Consider the following 24,376-nt stretch of genomic DNA (forward strand, 5'->3'; position numbering starts at 1 on the left):
TGCAATTCCAAGGACTGTGTTGTATCCCAGGGGGTGGGGTGGGGGAGGGGTGGGGGTAACGGGGTCATTCATTATCCAAATCAGCAGACCATGCTGCTTCCAAAGAGTCTCATTATCTGTGGAAGGCAAGCATTTCTGGCCTGCATGTCAAGGGCTCAGATGACGTATTTACGCTCCATGTCTCACTACAGACAATCCAGCCACATCTGGAAATTCCTCCGCGTCACCTCATCTCTAAAACTAGTTCCCATCTGTATCACTTTAACTCCAGTAAAGGCTATCCTGTGCTTGAGAAACGGGTCTCCTTGGGGGCCTGCCTTTCTCTGATTACATGGAAATGAATTCTCTTTTATAGGGAGCCTGGTGTGGCCTGCACTCTTGATTCTCCAGCATGTTGGTTCATCACCCCCAAAGGGGAGAGAAGGGGCTGGGGACTAAGGGTAAAAGCACTGTGCTAACCAGCCCCAAAGTTGGTGGGAATAAAAGCATTCCCCTGTAGCGTAAGAGATGGCAGGCTCCCAGAGAGGCTGTACTCTGCTTCCTGCGGAGTGTTGATGTCCAGGCCTCATTCCTTTTCTGTCTCTTCTTCGGTCTCAGTCACCTCCCGACCTTACAGACAGAACACAGCTTTCCTCGGTGTTGAGATGGCCTTTGGGAATAGGGAAATGGCTGAGACAAAAAGCATTTTCTTTAGAAGATGATTTTCAATTAGAAGCCAAATCTCCGTCATTTTCAGGATTTTAAATTTGCTTTCTTGGGCCAGTGAGCTGGTGAAGGTCCTTGTGGCTGAGCCACACACACTAACAAATGAGTGCAATAAGCTTACCGTCTCCTTCTTTCTAGACTTAAAGGACACTAGGCGTTTCTGTAGGTCCTGACCTGAAGGTCCTGACATGTCCCCAGCACTGCAGATTTCAAGTGGGCTGTGCCTGTGGACAGCTGTTCTATGATTTGTTTCTCCTTTCTGTTTCAACAACAAAACCACATATTTGAGGTCCTTGTTGATAAGGATCTGAAGCACTGGGCAGGGCTAACCAAAGGTAGAGCCTCCTGCTTCCCTCATAGAGCTTGTGATGGTGGGAACAGCTTCCCTCTTTGGAATTCTGTTTGTGTGTTGAAACTTCAAGTTACAAGTAGAACAAAGTATCAGAAAGACCAGAACTTGGGGCTGGGATGTGGTTCCATCAGTAAAGTGCTAGGCACACAAGCATGAGAAACTGAGCTCAGACTCCCAGCTCCTACCAGACATGGTGGTGTACACCAGTAATCCCAAACTGGGAAGGCAGGGACAAAACAATCAATCCCTGGAGCACGCTGGCCAATTAGTCTAGATGAGCCAGTGAGCTTCAGATTCCCTGAGAGACCCTTTCTCACGAGAGTAGGGTGGAAAAATGGAAGACCCCTGACCTTGAGCTCTGGAGTATGTGCCCCCCACACACAAACACTGGTGCACACACACACACAGGCACATACACACACTGGCACACACACACACACAGGCACACACACACACACAGGCACACACACTGGCACACACACACACAGGCACACACACTGGCACACACACACACACACACAGGCACACACACACTGGCACACACACACACAGGCACACACACACAGGCACACACACATACACACAATGGCACACACACTGGCACACACACACATACACACTGGCACATACATATATGTATAGGAATGTGTACATACACAAAGTCGCATGCCAAACTGATAAGCAAGGATCTTCCACAAAGGTGTAAGAAATCACGCCTGAGCGCCCCATTGCCTTTCAATGGTGGGACACTGACACTCAGAAGCTGTGTTCCCAGCCTTTGAAAACTCGGGTGGCACACAGCTAGGTGCATCCACAATCAGGAACCCACCAAGTCTGTTATTTTGGTCCCCGGGCTTGCATTAAGTTCGCCCAGTCACAGCTGGAAAAGCAAAACAAATCTCTCAGGGGTGACTTTGAGTGTCTGACTCTCCAAGTCTACAGCTCCAAGTCTACAGCTTGAATGGATGCTGAGCCTGCAGGTCTTAGGACTCATTAGGAAAATGACGTCGTCTTTTACTATTCGTCAGACAATACCAAGAAACACCTGGTAGTCATTCACAGTGATGTAATTAACACAAGATATAAAATGGGACACAAGAGTGTACATGTCGTTCCCTTTTTGCTGAATGGAACAGAATGTAATTGACTTATTTAGGTTAGGTCGGGTGTAATGAACCAATTTCTTAAGCATTATGGCGAATCCTCAAAATGAAGATCATCACAGCCGTTGTGGAGCACAGTAACCCCCTCATGGTGGAGGGGGGTCACCATGTCTTCTGTTATCACCATTCCCAGGGTAGGTAGTTGGTAACTGAATTAGCTGGCATTCAAAACATTCTCCAGGCTTCCCATCTCAGTGCGTGTGAATTCAGAGAATTCAGAGAGGCCCAGCAATTAAGTCGTGGGGCTGGTCATGTTTACCCAGTTGCCATCAGCTGTGATTATGTAATGTGACATGGGGGGAAAAGTGGCCCAGGGAAGTAACGGAACAGAATATCGGCTGACAGAGAAGGGAGAGTTAACAGGAAACACATGTTCTTGAAAAAATTGAACCTGTGCTGCTCATCGATCCAGTCAGCTCTCAGTTACTTTGCTCACCCAAGGGCTGCATCGAGGGTGACTCCAAGCAGAGCTCCTGGGTGACGCTCACTTCATTCAGGCTTCAGCTTGCCTATCGCTGACTGTTCACAGGAGGTGTGGAGCCAGGCACATGCTGTGTGACACCCCAGCCAGCAGGGTGTGTGATCAGGGGAGTAGGCTGAAGCTGATACAAAGGGCATCCAGCCCTCAGATGCACAGTTAAAATGCTCATTAAAAGGCCGGATGTGTTGGTGCACACTCAGAAGGCAGGAGCTGGTAGGTCTTTGTGAGTTCAAGTCCAGCGGGGTCTACATAGTGAGTTCCAAGCCAGCCAGGGCAATGTAGAAACAAAGAAAGAAGAGAAAAAGATGTGCAAAGATACTGCAGGCCTGCGTAGACTTGGCTCCTTAGCCCTGAGGCGGGTTAATTCACACACCTCGGGTCACACACACCCTTCTTTGGTTCAGGTCCTCCACTGGCTCCCACGTCCATGTACAGAACCCCCCACACACACACACACACACTCCTAAGATTTGCTTACAAGGCCCTTGTTCCGTTGTGCGAAGTGGATAACAGCATCAAGAACAGAGGTTTGTGTGGCAGGTGGTTCAGGAAGCTGCAAAGTCAAGGGCACGGTGCTGGCACTGCCCCTCGAGGACTTCCTGTCGAAGAGTAGTGGTGGGGGCGGGTCACCTGCTATGACAGCTATCTTAGCACACCGCATAGTGTACAGCTTCAAAACCAGAACTCAGGAAGCAGAGGCAGGTAGAGCTCTGGGAATTCAAGGCCAGCCTGGTCTACATAGAGACTTTTAGGCCAGTCAGGGCTACACAGTGAGACCCTGTCTCAAAAATAAACAAATAGATGATAAATAGATGGATAGACAGACAGACAGACAGACAGACAGACAGACAGACAGATAGATAGATAGACCAACCCACCAGCCCCATGGGGCTTGAACGGATTAATTCATTTATGACAGTAGAGCCCCATCTAAGGTCTCATCTCCAGGTACAACAACCTGCCAATGTGGGGGGCACGTTTACACCACAGCATCAGCCCTCTGCACCCTCTGACTCTCCTACCTTGATCTGATGCTTGTCCCAGGCTGAACTCAAGGTTACTGTGTGCACCTTTAGGCTTTGTTCGTCCTTTCTCCCTGGATTTCCTCCCTCTCCTCAAGATCCATGGGAGCCAGCCAGGTCCCCTGAGTCAGGATAGGGGCTGCCTTCCTGGTCAGGGGAGGAATTTATAGAAAAGGTTTGTGTCACAGCAGGAAGCTTGCTCTGAGGCTGGGGATGAACAGACTGTAGTGGTCAGGATGAGTTCAGTGGGTAGAGCACCATCTGCAGAGCCTGGGCACTTCAGAAACGGAATGGGGCAGGGAACACCCCGCAGGTTCCGAGAGTTGGGCTTCGAAAGCTCTCAGAGCTACCGGCACAGGGCAGGCTACCTTAAGCTCTCAGACCCTCACACCTGCAAAGTGTGGGTGACAAATAGAGACCCAGTGTCACAGTTTGCCTGGCACGCCTCTGAGAAACGTCTATCTTACTCTTAAACCAGGTCAACTCCCCAACTGCACTCTCAGCACCAGCCCATTTTAACAATGGAGTATTGTTTGGCCCTAGCAAAAGTGAAACCTTGTCATCTGTGGCGATGAGGCCGAAACAGGAGGACATTACATTAGATGAAGTGAACCAGACATGGAATAAAAAAAATGCACAAGTTCTCACCAGGTGGAAGGTGATGTCACAGTAGTGGGCGAACCAGCCTTCATCAGAGCCTGGGAGGGGTGGGGGAGGGAGAGGAAGGAGAAATGGTTGAAGAGAGGTGAGGTGCAGGGAGACGGCTAACAGAGAGCATGCTGACTATCCCCAGCACAGACGGCACCCTCACACATTGTATTCACATTCTGAAAACTCACTTGGGAGGCTGTGGGAGGGTGCTAGAGAAACATCAGTTAGGAGAACTTTAGCAACGCCTGGCTAAATCATTTTTGAGCCCCCATTTTGGCAATCATGAGGTCTCCATTCTGAGGACAGTACTCCCTTCACATGGGTGTGGCAAGAATCCAGCGTGTGTCCCAACTGTTACAATGGTGCCTCGTGTGAACTAGGGTTATCTTTTACATCTGGACTCAGCATAGAGAGGCCCGAAAACTACACCTGGCACCCAGGGAGACGGGTTGAGGATGGAGCTAGAAAAACAAGCCTGGTATGGAGGTGAGTAGAAAAGCTATAGCCCTCCAAGGCTAGCCCAACAGCAAGGCAAGCGGCTTCTCCAGAGCCATAACGTATGTTGTGGTCCTGAGCGTCATACATGGAAGCATCCTGCTTCCTCTGAGCACAGCATGTAGCATCATCCTTTTCACCGGGGGACAGAGGAAGGGCCACTTTCCTTGGCAGTACCATCACCAGGATGGGAGCCTCGCTTCAGGCTTCGAGCCCCATGTTTCATGAAGTGAGACCACTTGGAGTAGACATGACACTATCCTCTGACACCTTAGCGGCTTTTAGCCACTCACCCAAGATGACTGTCCACCCCTCCCATGTGATACTCGTGTCTTCTTGGACTGCACAGCATGGGCTTTTAACAGTCTCCTGTGTCACCACCATCTCCTGGCTTCAGCTTACACAGTGTTTTCTTTGGGGTCAGAGGTTTCAGGGGGCAGATACCAACAAAAAACCCTCAATAACTGCCTCAGCAGGATCCAGCCTCAACAATGCCTCCCATGTCCTCTTGTCCCCGGCTGTGGGTTTGGTAAGTTCTTCTGTGCAAATTCCAATGGACCTCCGCTGACTCCCAGGGGTCCTGCCGAGGAACAGCCCTGTCGTGGGAAGCTTTGGGGCTGGCGAAGTCTGGGAAAGTACAAGAGTGAGTGGGCAGAGGTGAGCAAAAGGCAGAGGCCACAGAGCCCTCAGCCAGCAAAGATGAGGCTGTAGAGCATGAGCGGGGTGGTGCTTGGTGTAACAATGGGAGGACGCTTCATTGTCCTGTGATTCTGAGCAAAGACCATTAGAGGCAACTTAAGAAAATTCTAGTTTGCTTCTGTTGCTTTGATAAGCATCCATGGCCAAAAGCAATTTGGGAAGGAAAGGGTTTGTTTGGCTTACAGCTTACAGTCCATTGTGGAGGGAAGTCAGGGCAGGAAGTCCAGCAGGAACCTGGAGGCTGATGCAGAGGCCATGGGGGAGTACTGTTCCTGGCTTGTTCCCCATGGCTCAGCCATGAAGCACCCAGGTCCACCAGCCCAGAGATGGCACTGCCCACGGTGGGTTGGGCCCTCCCATACCAATCATTAATCAAGAAAATTCCCGATGTGCTTGCTCAAGGCTAAACTTCAGCTTCCCAGATAGACCTTAACTTGTGTCACGTAGACAAAACTAACCAGCAAGTGGGGTGGGGGCTCAACGATTGTTTGTCTGCAGAATGGAAGATAAGGTGACCCTAGGCTGAGAAGATGGTTCAGTGAGTAAAGAGACTTGCTACTAAGCCTGGTGACCCGAGTTAGATTCCCAGAACCCACATGGTAGGAAAGAGCCAGCTCTGGTCTCCCTCTGCACACGCACCATGGCACACATGTCTCCCTCCCTCCACACACACACACAGAGAAGTATTTTTACAAAAACATTAGGTGCCCCCATGCTCCAAGGAAGACATATATATGATCCTAGAAGCATGGGATCAGCTCCTGGGAGTAGCCATGTAGGCCACTGTGCTAATTCTATGGGTGAGGAAACCAAGGCCCTGGAGACCCAAGTTGTCATGTCTATGAGGCAACAGAGCTGGGCTATAGCCAGGTACCACTGGTATTCAAGTATTCAAGAGTGTAACTGGACATGGTGGTGCACGTCTTTAATCCCAGCACTCAGGAGGCAGAGACAGCTGGATCTCTGAGTTCAAGGCCAGCCTGGTCTACAGAGTGAATTTGAGAACAGCCAGGGCTACACAGAGAAACCTGGTCTCAAAACAGAAAACAAAAACAAAGTGTGTATGTGTCTGTGGGGCAGGGGAGGCAACTCCGAGTGGTAAAGAGCTCACCTATACACAGAGGCCCTGAGTTCCCTCCCCAGCCCTCACATAAGAACGTGGGTGTAGGCTCACATTTATAATTCTGGCGCTGGGGAGATGGGAGCGGGAGGATCATCCTTGGGGGTCACCAGCCAGGCCATCTAGTCTAATTGGTAAGTTCCAGGCCACCGAGCCTCTGTCTCAGAGGAGGGAGATGGTATTGTGGGCACGACAAGGTTGTCCTCTGGCCTCTGCATGCACACACACAGACACTGATGCACACATTTAAAGTGTGCTACATTGTTCTCGGTAGTCAAATTATAGAACCTACCTAGGTGACATAAAAATAGAAGATACAGGAGGTGTGTTGTGTAGACGTAGTGAGGTTTGTTCAACCTTAAAGGTCAGTAAACTTCATCAAACACAGAAAAAGGATGGTCGGAGGCTATCATGTTAAATGAAATAAGCCAGCCCCAGGAAGAAAAGAATTGGGTTTTTTCCTCACATGTAAAAGCATTGGGGGTGTACTGTTAGTGATATGCGAGGGAGAGTGAGGATGGAAGACGGGTGAAAGGAATGTGTGTGGGGTGCTGTCTGCTCTTTGAGTTCCTTTTGCTGGGTTAGGGCTGCTGCAAACAGCCAACCACGTAACCTTGGACCAGTCACCGAACCTAAGGCCTCAAGTCCCTTATCTGTCAGCCAAGGCCAAGGACTGCCTGATCTGGGAATGGCCATCCAAAAACAACATTCCAGGGTGCTCTGTTCCCCTTCCAACCCCAGAGACAGCGTGGCCTGGCCTCCCAGCCTGCAGGCACTCGAACCTCCCATGGGCTGGCCAGGAGTCAGCCTTTTTTTTTTTTCCGGGAGGCAAAATGAGTCACCATGAAGAATTCTGGGTACAAAGAAGATGGATGACTGCCCTCCCCGACTCCCACCACACTCCATCCTCTGCCCCTGTACCTAGTGCTGGGCTGTGGGTACTGGGGTATGGCCTGCTCGCAAGGGCTCTTCTGCTGCTCCGCCTTCCTCTTGTCTTCCTGTGTTTCCCATCTTTAAAATGGCACTAGTTAGGGCCCTGTCCCATGGGACTGTTGTGAATAGAGTGTTAAAAGTCGAAAGACGTTCAGAGCTGGTCTTGCATGCTACTGTCTGTGACTGTGACCTACCCGTCCTGTCTAGAGAAGCACCTCCCTTCGGTGACCCTGGTCAGGGACTGAGTGGCTGGATTTTAGCTGCTCCAGATCAGACCTTATGGAGACCTCAGGAGCCTTCATTCTCTTGGTGAAACAATACCACCCTGCGCCTCCCAGAAAGGCAGGTTATTTCCTGATTAAAATGATTCCCATATAACCACAGTTGGGGCACAATAGTCAAGATTTCCATCCACTAGAATTTGCTCTCTGCTTCCTAACTCCACATTCCACCAGGGGCACATTGTCACAAGGCATCAGATGGCCTGACCACCATTTCCCTGTTCACACGCCACCTCAGAGATGCCCTGTGGAAGAAAAAGTTGAGTTCTGAGCTATGACTCTGCCCCTCCAGGTTGATACCAAGGTCTGAACTGTTTCTCACCCCCTTCTCTGCCACTCCTAGCCCCTGCCTGTCTCTGCTGGCATCTGTTTCCAGTGTCAGCACCATCTTCTCCCACTGGGGGCTCTTGTGTGAAACCAGCTGGGGTGGGTTGGCAATCAGATTCCTCTCCCTACCTGGAACCCCAAAAGCACCAGTTTTCAGAGCACTGGGGGTCAGTGTGTCTGTACTAGAAGGCTCAGAGCCTTTCTAGGTACAGACCAGATGTGTGGGATGATGGCCAGGCCCGGGGGTCTTCACCTGAGCTTCTGTGCAGAAGGCTGTGTTCTCTGGGCCTGTCAGCACTGTCCACTCAAGGGACAAGCAGGGGAGGGGGAGTCCCACATACTTGAGAGTGAAAAGAGACGAGCTAAGGGCAAGAGTCCACACATCCAAATCTCAGGTACCACCATGTGGCTAATACTCCAGTTGGAAACAGGAATAAGGACCCAGAGAAATGCTTGATGCCCTTTTCACCCCTCAAGATCTTAAGGGGTTTTACAGCATCCTGGTGGCTCCATGCAACATTCTAGAAACTTCTAGCAGTGGGCTATGCATGAGGCCCGCTTATATTCTGAAGGACCTAAAGTCCCAGAAGAGCTGAGCTCCAAACTAGGGCTCTTGACCCTGTTAACAAGTGACTTGAACTTTGCCTCCTAAATGGCTGTCTGGAGATAGAGAAGGGGAGAAGAGGAGGGAAGAGGACATGAGCGAGCAGGAAGACTGAGTCTCAGGAAGAATAGAGGAGAGCAAGAAAAGAGAGACCTTAATAGAGGGAGCCATTGTAGGTTTAAAGAGAAATCTAGTACTAGGGAAATGTCCAGAGACCTACAAGGATGACCCCAACTAAGAATCTAAGCAATAGTGGAGAGGCTACCTTAAATGCCTTTCTCTGATAATGAGATTGGTGACTACCTTATGTGCCATCCTAGAGCCTTCATCCAGTAGCTGATGGAAGCAGAGGCAGACACCCACAGCTAAGCACTGAGCCAAACTCCTGGAATCCAGTTGTAGAGAGGGAGGAGTGATGAGCAAAGGGAAACCACAGAAAGCATGAGCATGAAGCTCATGGTCCCCAGACTGATAGCTGGGAAATCAGCATAGGACTCCTGAAAGTGGGTGTCAATGAGGAGGCCTGGGCAGTCTATGGGGCCTCTGGCAGTGGAACAGTGTTTATCCCTAGTGTAGGAATGGACTTTGGGACCCCATTCCCTAGGGAGGGATACTCTCTCAGCCTAGACACCCGGGGGAGGGCCTAGGTCCTGGTCCAAATGATGTGCCAGACTTTGGAGATTGTTTCTAATTTAAATAAAGGAAAAAACCTTGACAATAAATAAATAAATAAATGGCTGTCTGAAAGGAATTATGTAAATGAGCTTGGGGGATTAGAGCTGTTCCTTTGCATGTCACATCTCAGCTCAGTTATTTGAGGACTTAATAGCCACATTTTCTGTCATAACTTCTGCCTCAAACACTTCTCGGCCAGAGCTGTGGTGCTAGCCTGTGGCTGCTAGGCAGGCTGAGGCAGGGGGCTATCTCGAACCCAGGAGTTCAAGGCCAGACTAGAAAACACAGATGAGATCCTGTCTCACCAAACAGCCTTGCCTTCTAGAGAATGGTGTAGGGGAGACTGCGCTCTGCTGCTGGTGGGTGTATGTTGGGGGGGCGGTAATTCTAGATGGGTTTGCCTGCTTGTTCTCACGGGTCCCTTTCCATTTCCAGGTGAGCCAGGAGAAGGGCAGCTGCTCTTTCCAAAGGAACCCAACTCCCTGCGTCATCCCTCAAGAACAAGAAAATATCTTCCACACCATATTTGCTTTCTTCACCAAATCTGGAAGGAAAGTGTTGGTAAGAAATTACCTAGTGACTGGGACCATGAAGGTGTGGGCTCACAGGGAAGGTACATTGGAGACAAGAGGCCAGTCTTCTGCTTGGCATTTCTTATTTCTCAAATATGGTTTTGCTGACTCAAAAAGACTCAAGGACTGTGATCAAATCCTATTTTTCTGCCTAGGGTTTCAGTCAAAACGTTATATGAAAAACTCCACAGCCCACCAAGCAGGATGTAAATGATTTCCCCTCCTAGAAGGAATCTACAAAAGTGCCATAGTTCTTACACAACACACCGGCGAAACCTCCTAGAAATTTCTATTAAAATTAAACGTGCCTTTCTGGGTCTGTCTCCAAGAAGTGAATGCATGTGTTGTTCAAAGACATAGCAATGTTTGAAGCAATTTTATAGTTGCCAAAATCAGAACAATTCTGATACCTATCAACAGCGTTAATGAGTAAACAGTTATGCATAGTCATACCCAGGAATGTAATAGAACAATGAAAAATAAAATATAACTACTTGTGTTCCATACACTATATAACATAAGCAAGTCTCACAGAAATTACACTAAATGAAAGGAGCCAAGAATAGAAGAATAGTTTGAGTATAAGGAGTTCAGAAACATTGAAGGTGACAAAATGTTCTGTAGCATGACCAGGGTGGTCCTCCAGGAGAAAACATGGAATATATCAAGATATTTACTACAATCCTTTTTTACCATTTTAACCCCTCAGGGCTTTTCCAAAGCCCCCTTTCCCAAATCCAGATTACATTTTCTTGGCTCTTTACTTCCGCCTAAGCACACCCCACCCTCCCTTCTGTACATCTCCCACCCCCTCAGAGATGATGTTAGAGGTTTGGATTTCCGTTTTTTTCACTTGCATACCAGCTCAGTTTCGTTTCTTTTTACTATGACAAATACACCCTGGCATAAGTGATTTAGGAGAAAAAGGGTTAATTTTAGCCCACAGTTCCCAGGGTACAGTCCATGAGGAAGTCACAGGACACTCAGTCACCTTGCATCCCCAGCAAAGAAATGGAAAGGAAAGAATTAACATTCCTGCTTGCACTCAGCTCACTGTCTCCACTCTCACACAGTCAGGACACCCTGCCTAGGAATGGGGCCACCCACAGTGGCAGGTCTCCCACAGCCATCAGCATAATGGAGACAGCCCTTCACGGCCACCCTGATCTAGACAGTCTCTCATCAGGACTGCCTTCCTAGGATTCTAGATTATGTCAAGCTGACCATTGGTACCCGTGTCAATGGTGGCCCATCGTTTTAAAGGTCGTAGGGGACAATTAGATATAGTGATACCTGGCTGTGTGCAACATACAACTCCAGGTCAGGCTGAAAATGTCCCCTGAAAGAGAAGCTTCACACAGGCATATACATACTTACCTATACATGCTAACAAAGATACACTTCAAAACAGAAAAGGAAAATTCCTCCTGGTCATTGGGAATAAACTTTCCCTTGGCAGTCTATGGGTCTCCCTGGAGAGTCTTGTGGCTCTTATGTTCTCTAAGGTCCCACTGGAAATAGGTATATGATGTGCTCACACAGAATTGGACATAACTGGAAAGTATTCTTGTTCAAAGCTCATAAAAGTACATCAGGATATGTAAATGTTTCTTTTTGAGAATTGATTCTCCTTTTGAGATACAACCTTTCAGTAGGATTAACCACAGAACCACTTTCTGCCAAGTTGTAGACTCCCCCAGAGACTATCAAACACAGCCCTAGTGCCCACCAGGTCTGAAATCCTTCCACCACCTTCTGGCAGTGACAGAGCAATATTTACATCTTTAGCTTTGGGGACTTTTGGTGGGGTATGTTATAGTTGTTATTTTTTTAAGTTATTCTTTAAAGCAATACAATTTATATGCTAAATACAGTAATAGAATTGTGTGATATGGTTTTAAACAGAAGAAATCAGAGAATAGTTCAGGTTACACAACCCCTCCCCACATTGCATATTTGTTTAAAAAATCACATTTTTTATAAATGACTTTATGGGACATATATATTCGGTGACTGAACAGGCCTAATTCCTATTATACTTCATGTTTTGGAGCTGGGGATGGAATCCTGGGCGGGGTCTGCCGTCAGCCACTCCCCAGGCCCCACCTCTTCCTCTAGATTTCTTTATCCTGCAATCGCCAAGGTCGCCATAATGGATGCTCTGCTCTGTAGACGGCTTTGGATGATGTCTGTTTCTTAATTCTATCTGGATATTTTCTCTTCAGGACTGTGAGAAGCCAGGGAGTTTCTGTCTAACAGTGCGCTGCAACCTTAGCGCTCTCCCTAGAGAAGAGAGCCGCACTATCGACCTGTACATGCTGCTGAACACGGAAATACTGAAAAAGGTGAGTCCCCGGATTGTGCTATTGGGGGCTACCCAGAACCCCCGGGATCAGTTCCCCAAGACACTCAGGCTGCGCTTTGTCAAACTTAATCCATAAGCACCACTGGTGATTCTGCCACCAGGTGTTGCCAAGAAACAGTGTCAAACACTCAGTGTTCAAGATTAATCCAAGGACTGGTGTCCCCTGAAAGTTTATTAGAAATGTGGAATGCTGGGACCTCACTCCATGCATACTTGGCCTATCATCATCTGTACCCGTATTCTCATCTGCCCATCCATTTTGCCATTCTTTAGGTTTTTGGGGGGGCTAGCACTGGGGTAGGGTGTGGTAGTGCATGTCTTTGGGAGGTCGAGGCAGATGAATCTCTGATTCCAGGACAACCTGGTCTACAGAGTTCCAAGACAGCCAGGGCTACACAGAGAAACCCTGACTCAAAAAAAAAAAAAAAAATCAAACACGCGTGCGCACACGCGCGCGCGCGCGCGCGCGCGTGTGTGTGTGTGTGTGTGTGTGTGTGTGTGTGTGTGTGTGTGTGTGTGTGTGTGTGTTCCTTCTTGAGTTTATAAAAGCTCAGATTATGGGCTAGAGAGATGGCTTGGTGATTAACAGCACTGCCTGCTCTCCCAAAGGTCCTGAGTTCAATTCCCAGCAACCACATAGTGGCTCACAACCATCTGTAATGAGATCTGGTGCCCCCTTCAGGCCTGTATATGTACATGCAGGCAGAACACTGTATACATGAAAGACAGACAGACAGACAGACAGACAGACAGACAGACACCTCATAGAGCCTAAGATGCTGCCATTCTGACACAGCTCACAATTTCTGCTGATCTGGGCACTGTGTTTTGTGTTTGATCAAAGATTGGTCAGCCTTTTCTGTCAGGAGATAGCAAGAGCTGTTTTAGGCCTTATGGGCCAGAATCACGAATGTTCAACCTTTTGACATTGTGACATACTATGGTCATACATGAAGTCAGGCTTGAGACTGTTTATTGACTTACAAAACTGACAAACAATCTCAATGTTTTAAGTAAGTTGGTTTTGTGTTGGGCCATCCATGTTCACAGCTACACCAGGGTGCATGTGGCACAGAGGCTAATTAAGTCATTTACAACCATTCAACTCTGCCAGCAGCCATAGACAATACTCAAATCCAGGGCACGGCTGTGTTCCTCATAAAACTTTATTTACACTAACAAGCAGGGAGCCAGATTGTTTGTTCAAATGATCCCTCAAAGAAGTTGGACTTATGAGCCACAGATCACTTTGCTGCTGTGAGTTTATCAAACATGGTTCCAAATCTCTGTCGGCAAATCAGTGGCCTGTTGAGGAGAATATAATGTACATGGAATAAGGATAATGATGATTATTTATTGTGGCAAATTACTTACACAAGAAACCAAAAACGCAGGTTAGTCTTTGCAGTCTTTCGAGACCTGATCGGAACCCTGAAAGCAAGTAAGTGCCCCCTCTCTCAGCCCTTTATTCCACATGCCCAAAACGGGCATGGTTAGCGGCACAGGCACACAGATCTTTCCCTACAGTGGCCCTGTGATTTACTAAGAGATTTACTGTGATTTACTAAGATAAGAGCATCCTGAGTGTGAGCAGCTTTGTGCTACAACATGTTATAGAAATAATTAGTCATGAAGGTAAAATACACGTGTTAGCCTCAGACTTCCTATGTATTTTTATTTGAAAAGACTAATTGTGCATGATGTGTATAAAGCAATTCACGCGTGAGTACCATAAGAACCATCTCATGGTCAGCTTTTAATTAGACCCAGCAGTGGTGTGCCAGCTGGCGAAGATGCAGGCACGGGGGATGGGGTTTGGCTCTGCTCTATGTTTTCCCTCATCTCTCTGTAGCTTTTGCAGTCTCCACATACTATAGAAAGCTAGACACCATCTGGGTTCCCTAGTTTGGAAACTGGTTTGGAGAAGTTGGGCTCACACTCGGGGTTTCCCTGGTGTACCCACTTTTCTATAGGACAATGTTAGAGGAAGCTCGGTATGAGCTATACTCCACTGTCTTCTTCCAAGGAGTCCCTGCCTTGCATGGGTCCCTGAAGCTGCATACTTGCCTGCCTGTCTTAGCCAGTGCTGCTGACAGTTGTCTTTCCCGTGGCACTCACTTGTCCCCAGAGTGATGGCACTGACAGAGAAGACCACTCTGCCATTTCTTCACCCTCTGCCCATGGCTGCTACTTAGCCTTCAGTCACGGGGGCTGAGTGTAACAGTGAGCAGCTCCAAGCTGGTTACTCAGCATCTCTCTCTAGTGACCAGTGAGACTTATGGCCTGGGCATGACCCCCAACACTCCCACACAAAATTAATTAAGCCATTAAGTAAATGTAAAATAGAGGATGCATGAAACCAAAATTAAAAAACTATTAGAAGATTTTGTGAAACAAAAATATTCTTTTGAATAACCATCCTCCCAGATTTACCAAGGACCATATCCCCAGTAACTGTTGTTGAGTCACCCAAACCAATGGAGCCTCATGCAAGGGAGGTGACAGCCTGGGATGTCACACAGGGCCTTGGAGGCTCCTCTGTGTGGCCCTGCAGCAGAAACTTAGGTCCAGAGTGCAGCCTGTGGCAGGACTGACTTGGGAGCCACATGGGACCCAGCTGCCTTTTGAGTCTGAAACAGTGTTTCCAGCTTGGACCCTAACACAGAGCCTTTAGGGAGTCGACCAGATGGCCCTCAGGCCACTGGTCCCAAGGACTTGGATCAACACAGATCTTGTGGCTGGTCTCAGCCTAGAGTTGTGTTTATTTTCCTTTGACCCCAAGGTCTGGCTCCAGACAAGGGAATTTGAGGTTTTATTGTTTTAACCTCAACTAGTTTTCACTTGAAATGTTGGGTCTGATTTTTTTAAATCATCACAGGATAGGATTTCTTTGGAAGTGTCCCTAAGGCCTTCTTCACAGGCACCAGGGGCCTGCTGTATGCCAGCCCTTCATCTAAGTGGCCTTTAACCTAACAGTCATTATCACCGTTACTATCTAGGGTGGTGATAATGATTGTTCATAACAGAAAATGCGTATCAGAGGACGGCTTTCTGGCTCAGTGGTAAAGGCGCTTGCTGCCAACCCCGTCTACAAAAGTTCCATCCCCACAATGTACATGATGGGAGGAGGAAACTGACCAACAAAAGTCGTTTACTGACCTGTCATGTGGGCTATGGCCTGTACATGAAACCCAACACTCCCGTACAAATTAATTATGTCGTTAATTAAATGTAAAACAAATAGGGGATACATGAAACTAAACTTTCAAAAACTCTTAAATTGCTAGAAGATTTTATGAAACAGAGATACTCTTTTGAACCACCGTCCTCCAAGGAGCATCTTATCATGGATTTTTCTGAAGGAGGGGTGATAAAGAAAATGGGAGAGCTAGAGAGATAACTCCGCAGTCAAGGGCACTGACTGTTCTCCCAGAGGATCAGACAGAGCTCAGTTCCCAACACCCACATGGTGACTCACAGCCGCCTGTAACTCCAGCTCCAGGGGAGCCAACGCCCTCTTCTGGCCTCTTCAGGCACATGCACTCATGCGCACATACACATAAACACTAAAGATACGAAATTAGCATTAATTTTAATAACAATGTTAGATTTGACCAATGCATATATAGTTCTGCAATTCAAGTGGATCTCACACACAGGAAGGAGCCCAGCACTCCTGAGAGTGTCTGGAAATACCATATTAAAGTTCATTAATTCAGACAAGTGACGCATGTTTATAAATCCTTAAGCTGTAGAACAATAATTTCTACACAACCCCCAGGTAAAGTGCACCATCAAAATCCCCCTTATGCCACTCCAGGGTAGTCTCCGTGGTTCCTGGGTGATGAGCAAAGGGTCCCCTTGGAACTTACGTCTAGAGAGAGGCCTTCATTGTTTATCCAGTGTAGGTCAGTGCTGACAACGGATCATGAGATGGTGTTGCTCACTTTCTGTTAGTATCACAGGGAACACGGGACCAAATAATGTGTAAATAGTGGAAGCTCCTTTGTCTCAATGGCCTGGAGGCTTGAGAAGTTCAAGGGTGTGGTGCATAGGTTTGGTCTCTGGTGAGGGCCTCACGCTGCGGGTGGCACAACAGGAGGGACCTCACATTGTGAGAGCCCAGATCTCTCCTCTTAGAAAACTGCCACCACAGCATTGTGTGAAAGACTTTTCCTGGAGACCTCTCTCTCTCTCTCTCTCTCTCTCTCTCTCTCTCTCTCTCTCTCTGTCTCTGTCTCTCTCTCTCTGTCTCTCTCTGTCTCTCACACACACACATACACACACGAGAGAGAGAGAGAGAGAGAGAGAGAGAGAGAGAGAGAGAGAGAGAGAGAGAGAGAGACTCACCTCTGAATGGAAATCCACAACAAACCAAAGTAACAATTGGACCAAAGTCCAACTTGGTGACCCAATGATTATTTTTTTGAGATTTTATTTATTTATTATGTATACAGTTATCTGCATGTATGCTTGCACACCAGAAGAAGGCACCAGGATCTCATTATAGATGGTTGTGAGCCACCATGTGGTTGCTGGGAATTGAACTCAGGTTCTCTGAAAGAGCAGTCAGTGCTCTTAACCATTGAGCCATCTCTCCAACCCCTGACCCAATGATTATTTACTGTGGTTTCTACAGGAGTGTGGATGAGCAGTCACTTAGAGGAGCTAGGATGATGCAAAACAGCAATCAGCCCCTGCATCACTGAAAGGCCCACCCTGGTATAGGTGGCACCCCAAAGACTCTACAGCCTGAGCTCTGTGCCCTGCATGCAGGCCGCTCCACCACAGCTGGTCGGGGTCCCCTTCTCCAGGTCCCCCCTTTCCCAGCAGCTATTTACTCCTTTTATAAGGCTGGGAGAAGCTTCCAGAATCTGTCTAGTTTCACTTTCCCAGACATGTGACCTCGCCTTTACCTCCTGCATCACATGAACCTCTACTCCTCTTGGAGAAAACGTCTCAATCCCAGGAAAGTGCCACACAGCTCATGGACACTCCACCCTCTTGACTTTGCCTAATCTAACTGCCAGAAGCCTAGCCCTGAATTCCACACGCAGGCACATGGCTCTGGGATTGAATTGCCAACACTTGAATTCTAGGGACATGTACGAACCATAGTGGCTTTCTCCAGTGACAGAGGAACTCAGTCAGAACAGATGGGGAAACTAAAGATACCTGGATGGGAGAGCCCAGCCATCCCGCAGGGACAGCGAGGAGACTCCACAATCAGCAAGACCCTATCCGGCCTGGAACACTGGCCTTTCCTGAGGCCTGAATTTTGCCAGCCCTCATCTTCTCCATCCCTGCTTTAGAGCCATGTGCCTGTTATCTGGGTTGTGGCTTTGAAACTGAGCCTACAGCAAGGCTTCCAACTGCTTTTGCCAACAGGCAGAGTCTGGGAGGTTCCCCACCCCTTTGCCCCTTAGACCTGATTTATAAACTAGATGTTTATCTCTCCTGCTTTACCACACCCCATCGTCATTCCGTCAGATACCCTCTTCGGATGTTCAATGGCTTCAGCCTCCAGAGAGCTTCATTCAAAGCAAAGAAAGAGTTAAGAATAACTAAGCCTTCATGGTTTTGAGGACTGTGGTCAGGGCAAGAAGATGACTAGAAAATGGGATTCAGATGCCTTCTGGGGAATGCCAGGCTGGGATTTGTTGCACGCAATTAAACAGTTTTATTTATCCTCCGCTCTCTGTGAATATGTCAGTATCAATCACCAGCTATCTGGCCCTAACCACTGGGAAACCACAGCACACAGGCTTGCATGTGTTCCTTACTGGCAAACGCAATGGTAACTACATGCCCTCCATCATCCAAAGGAATTCTCAAGAGAGGTTGGAAGCGCATGTCTGCATGGGCACCTGTGATGGGAAGCCGCTAGTTTAGTGATGAAATGCATTTGGAATCTTCGTGGGACCCCGAGAGCTCAGCTCTGCATAGCCCCTCTCATGGGGGAATCATTCTCGATGTCATTTGAGGACAGTCTCATGAATTGTGTTGTTTCTTCCACAGGACAGTTCCTCTGTCATCCAGTTCATGGCCCGAGCCAAGGTGAAGGTGGATCCTGCCCTGAGAGTGGTAGAGATACCTAATGGGAACCCAGAAGAGACTCTGGTGAGTGAGCTGCCCTGGGACAGCTCCCCTCAGAGGACTGGGGACTTGGAGCTGGGATCTGAGGGGAAAGAAATTCTCTAAGCCAAGATGAAGGGTTTGTGGTAGACCCAAAGCCATGCCTGCTCTGGCTTCCAGGGCCCCCTGGAAGGCCTCATGGTTCTGTTGTATTAACACTGTTCTTAGGACGCCCTTGGTATGCCAGAGTTTCTTGTAGTGATTGGCCATAGGAAAACTGTCTGGAAGTATCCTCAACGGGGGTTAGATTTCCACTCTGAAGCCAGGGCTATTTTTATCTCTCTTGGGCCCTTCCCTAAAACCTCTTCTTTTCCCCTGCCTATGCTGTTCCCTGGCTAAGCACTGGAAGTGAGGGGGGCTTAGGAAACAATAGCTTGCTTGTCTCAAAAAGGCCGTGTCCAACTGCCAAGACCTAGAACCTCCTTCACGCTCTCCCTCGCCCCCCTTGTTCTCCTTAAAGCTGTCAGGCCTCAGAGTAGCATGACCCTCACAGCTTAGCTGTCCAGAGACGGAGACACTGGACAGAAATTGGGGCCTTGGAATTCTTTATTTTATTTTTTTACTTGTTCCTAGGGAGGGAAGGGTCATCTGCTCTTTGACACCCTCCTAAGCGCAGTCCCAGGGAAGCAGAAGGGGAGACAGTCCTGCTGAGGAACTGTTGGACCTGCTGGTCTTCAGCATCCCTTCCCTCCCTCTCGGGGGAGACTTGCCGCCTCTCGGGGAATCTGTGTTGCTTTAACAAACTTATGAACTGAACTCAAGAATTATGTACTTTCACAGAAAAAGACTGCTAACTTACTTTCTAACCACATCAGAGATGTACCATTTCATAACTCTGGGATGTGAGGGGCTGGGGTGATGGCTTAGTCAGTAGAGTACTTGCTGTGCAAGGATGATGGATTCCAGTTCTGGTCCCCGGCCTCCATGTAAGAAGCCAGATGTGACAGTAATGTGCCTGTAATCCTGGCACTGGGCTGGGGAAGTGCAGAGAGGCTTCCTGGCCAGCCCGTCTAGATCAACCAGTGAGCTCCGACGACACCCAGTCCTGGTCCTCTTTCTAGTGAGTTTATCGTGAGAACAGCAGCCAGTCTTTGTTGTCTAAAGTGCAGGGAACACAGCACTCAGAGAGGGTCAGCCATCCCACATTGGCCACACGGACCAGTTGCCCAGCATGAAACCCAAGTCCTCCACGACTCAGGGCTCAGTTCTTCTGGCAGGTCAAATATTTGGGGTTGGCACTCTCTCTTTCTCTCTGCACTCTGGCCACTTAGCAGCTGGCTCAGCACTGCACCTAAAAAGTGAGAGAGTGGTGGTCCCTGCCCACTGTCACAGCGCTGGGTAAAGGTCACTATAGGATGAAACATGCTCAACATCCACCAATAGAAATAACTTGTGGGTGTGCAACAGATGGAGTCGCTTGAGAGAAAGCGCTGGATGTGTTGTCTCCAGCCTGGGATCTGGGGAAGCACTGCACAGCATCAAGTCATGGCTCTTCTGCCCTGAGTGCTGTGGTGACACTCTTCTTATCAAGTGTGGGCAAGAAGCTGTTGTTGGGTTTGGTTCGTGCTCCCAACAGGGAGGGGAAGGAACACACAATGAGAATCCCAAGAGAGCCCTTCCTGAAGGCTCCTCCCACCACTGCCTTTTTGGTCCATAAACTAAGATTCGGTACTGCAGTGTGTTCTCAACTTTCCTAGTAGGGGAAAAAATCGTCTCTGAATAGGAAGACTTCTGGTTTTAGAAGAAGTACATTTTCCCCCGTGTGACTCTTCTGAGCATCTGGCTCCTGTCAACTGCCCGTCTGAAGGGGGATTTCCACAGATGCTGGCCAGCAGACTTAAATCAGGTGAAATGTCACAGTCTCTCAGATTAGGCACCATTTGTTGTAGCCTTGGACCAATGAGGAGATGTATCTGTGTCTGGCATCCAACAGGGCATGTGTGAGAGGAGGAACACAAATCCAGTTTTAACCATAAATAGCATGCATGATGATGTATTAGGAAAATCAAATGCTTTTCCTTGTGTCATCTCCCCCACCCCACCCAGTCCCCAGTGAAGGGAGTCAAGCCTGTGGCCTTAAACACGTCAGGCAAGTGGCCTACCCCAAGGTCCATCCTCCGCATGCCTGTCTTATTTTTATGTCATGATACAGGCTATCTGCCAGTCACTAGAAGTATACAGTAGATTTCTTGAGGACTTGCTCCTTAATGAATCCATCAGAGATGTTTATTCTCAATTACCCTTCTATTGCTGTGATAAGACATTGCACCCAAGGCAATTTATAAAAGAAAGAGTTTATTTGTGGCTTACAGTATCGGAGCGTGGGTCCGTGAGCGGGACATGGCAGCAGGCAGGTGGACATGGCACTCATGAGCAGCTCAGAGTTCACATCTTGATCCACAGGCATGAGGCAGAGAGAGATAACTGGGAATGGCGTAGAGTTTTGAAACCTGAAAGCCCACCTCTAGTGACACCTCCTCCAAGAGGGCCATATCTTCTAACCCTTCCCAAGCATCTCCAACAACTGGAGCATATAGCGGCCATTTTTATTCAAGCCACCACCCTTACCAGGAATAGCATCCAAGATTAATTTTAATGGTGCTTATCTGGTTTCATGCAGTCTCAAGCCTGAGGACCTCAATGACCACAAGGTCAAAGGGCTGCTTGTGAGGAGCCAATAACATGTGACTTTCATATTCAACTCAAGCCAACTTACTTCCCAGAGAGTGAGCTTGGGTAAGAGAGAAAAGGTAGAGAGAAAAGGTATAAAGTAATGGTTGGAGTCCACAAGGATTTTGGCATAGCTGTGTGCATCCTGGGAAACGCTCCATCAGGAGCAGGCATTCTCTTCAGAGGGGTGCATGAGCACTCTAGTCTACGGTTTCACTCTCTATGGTTTGTTCCTACTCAAGCACAGTCTGAAATTCTAATAGAAAATTCCAGGCACAATCAACAAGTACCATTATACAATAGTGTTGCTTTCTCTGTCTTACGGGTTGTTGTTGCTGCTAGTCTCCTACTGTTATAAACTAAACTCTACAATGACTGTAGACTTAGTATAGCACTAACCACAGAAATCCACTGAGGTCTTAGAAAACACTCTCTTGGGGGAGAGCTTTGGAGTGAGTGAAAATAAAAATATACTCCAGAGACATCTAACCCCATTTGTGAGACAGGAAAAGGCACTAAAAGATCAAGAAGAGTTAGAAACATCCCCTGCCCTGTGAATTGACCTCAAAAGCCAACAGCTAAACATCAGGTTCTCTGTGTTTTTGTTGTTGTTGTTGTTTGGTTGGTTCTTTTGTCAACTCAGCACAATCAAGAGTCATCTGAGAAAAGAGAGCCTCAAATGAGAAATGGGAAAATGCCCCCATTGGATTGGCCTGTTGGGCATCTTTGTGGTTAATGATTGATGTGAAAGGGCCTAGCCCTCATATGGGCATAGGTGGCATAAGAAAACAGGCTGAACAAGCCAAGAGGTACACTCCTCTACGGTCTCTGCCCCAGTTCCTGCTCTGACTTTTCTCAATGACGGACTATAAGGTTTAAGATGAACTAAATCCTCCCCTATCCAACTTTAGGTCATGGTGTTTTACCACATCAATAGAAAGCTAACTAAGACATATCCCATATTTTTTGAAGATTTATTATTATTTAAATATGTGTATACCACACACATATGGATGCCCATGAAGGCCAGAGGCATTAGATTCCCCTGGAGCTGAATTTATAGGCAATTTTGGGCTGTCTCATATGGATGTAAGGAATCAAATTTGTGTCCTCCTCAAGAGAAATGCTTGCTCTTAACTGCTGAGCCATCTCCTTAGCCCCCAAGCACCCCATATTTTAAGGGCACTAGTCAACAAAGAAGGCTGGAGACTCCCCCAGTGTAAACCAAAAGACTATAGAATTGTTAGTTATTTGCTTAAACTGTGAGGTATCTGCAGAGTCCAGCCAGCTCCTGCACCCTAGACCCTGATCTCCTCTTCCCAACTGGGGTCTTCCCTCCTCAGGCTAGGTCAGTCCCCGGAAGGAAGCCTCCCTCCTGCATCCCCTGTACATGCCTGAATAAGCCTGCCCTGCCAAATGGGTTGGAACAGCACATTCCCAAACACGTGCCTGAACCCTGCCTTTCAGGTCAGGCCTGGCTTCTGCTCTTTCCTTCATGCTTCCCCTTAGGAATCGGAAACTCCCAAGCTGACATCCTAGCTCACTAACTTGGAGATCAGATAAGCTCCGAGCCTGTGTGTTCTCGGCTGTAACATGGGGAGATTGCTTTCCACTTCCTTCACCACCACCAGTGAGAAGTCTCTGCAAGCATCTGGAGGGATGGCTCAGAGGTTAAGGACACTTCCTGCTTTTGCAGAGGATCTGAGTTCAATCCCCAGGCCCCACAGTAGGTGGCTTACAACCTCCTACAACTCCAGCTCTCGGGGATATGATGCTGTCTTCTGGCCTCCTCAGTCATCTGCATGTGTGGTGCACAGACAGACAGACAGACATATCACACACACACACACACACACACACACACACACACACACACAATCTTTTAGTTTAAAGAAGCTTCTAGAAGAATGGTTAGCATACAGTGACTTCGGTGCCCTGTCCCTTCCCATGGCTCTCCATCGCTGACCCAACCAAAGAGGTCCTCAGCCAAAGGGGGCCATCCATAAACACAGCCGAATAAGTCCACTCCAGAGGGTGCCACCTGCCATTCCTAGGCTGTATTGCTATTCAATTATAGGTTTGTTGTAGTTGTTTTGGTTTGGTTTGGTTTGGTTTCCTAAGACAAGGTTTCTCTATAAAACAGTCCTGGTTGTTCTGGAACTCACTCTGTAGACCAAGTTGGACTCAAGCTCACAGAGATCTGCCTGCCTCTGCTTCCTGAGTGCTCGGATTAAAAGCATACGCCACGCCGCCCAGCTGGATTATAGTTTTACTGTCACAAATTAGAGGTAGGCTATTATAGTTAAAAATGTCCTCTACTTAGTTTTCTTAACCTTGAACCTCATTATGTTGTAATTTATTGTCACCTCCCCTGTACCATCAGGTGACGGGTGGTTCCTCCTCTTTACGCACCATCCCCATGGTATAAGTAAGACTGCCCATCAGACACTGAGAAAACTCCAAAGTGCAGTTTGCCAAACACACAAGTGACACTTTCCAATGGTTGCCATTTAGCCAGTTGGTGACTATATCTGAGAGTTTGCTAAGGGTCAGGTGCTATGCTGGGCACTTGGGGCAGAACGAGGGAAGAAGTGGACATAGCCACACGGGACAACAAGGATGTCAACCAACAGGAAACTGACAAGGGCTTTGTTTCCACGGAGCCATGCTGAACAGAACAGAATGGGGGTTAAGGCCTGGAATCAGGAGAGGGACGAGCTTGCCAAGTGTGACAAAGTATCCTGGCTCTCGAGGGAAAAGCTGGGTGAGGACCAGATGGCCGGAGACAAGGTTGGAGGCAAAGGCAGGGTCCATACCACACACATCCTGTGACAGCAGAGAGAAGCCATGGAAGCTTCTGTTTACAGCAAGGAACCACATGGAATAGTATCTATTCTTTAAGCTTTTTAGTATTTATTTATTTCATATTTATGGTGGTTTGAAAGAAAATGCCCCTATAGGGAGGGACACTATTAGGAGGTGTGACCTTGTTAGAGTGGGTGTGGTCTTGTTGGAGGAAGTATGTCACTGTGGGGGCGGGCTTTGATGTCTCCTATGCAAAAGCTATGCCCAGTGTGAAATACAGTTCACTTCCTTTTCCCTTTGGATCAAGATGTAGAACTCTTA

At 48.0% G+C, this 24,376-nt stretch overlaps 1 protein-coding gene across 1 annotated transcript in view; it reads left to right on the forward strand.

The window, feature by feature from the left end:
• The window catches only part of Itga9 (integrin subunit alpha 9), a 295,174-nt gene that overhangs the window by 252,028 nt on the left and 18,770 nt on the right, over positions 1-24,376 (forward strand). Inside the window, exons 24-26 of the mRNA XM_027415345.2 lie at positions 9,944-10,069; positions 12,306-12,425; positions 18,464-18,565. Of these exons, the coding sequence (XP_027271146.1) occupies positions 9,944-10,069; positions 12,306-12,425; positions 18,464-18,565 (348 nt within the window). The remainder of the gene's footprint in view (positions 1-9,943; positions 10,070-12,305; positions 12,426-18,463; positions 18,566-24,376) is intronic.

Source organism: Cricetulus griseus, chromosome 4, assembly GCF_003668045.3.
Source record: "Cricetulus griseus strain 17A/GY chromosome 4, alternate assembly CriGri-PICRH-1.0, whole genome shotgun sequence".
In the NCBI taxonomy this organism is placed as follows: Eukaryota; Metazoa; Chordata; class Mammalia; order Rodentia; family Cricetidae; genus Cricetulus; species Cricetulus griseus.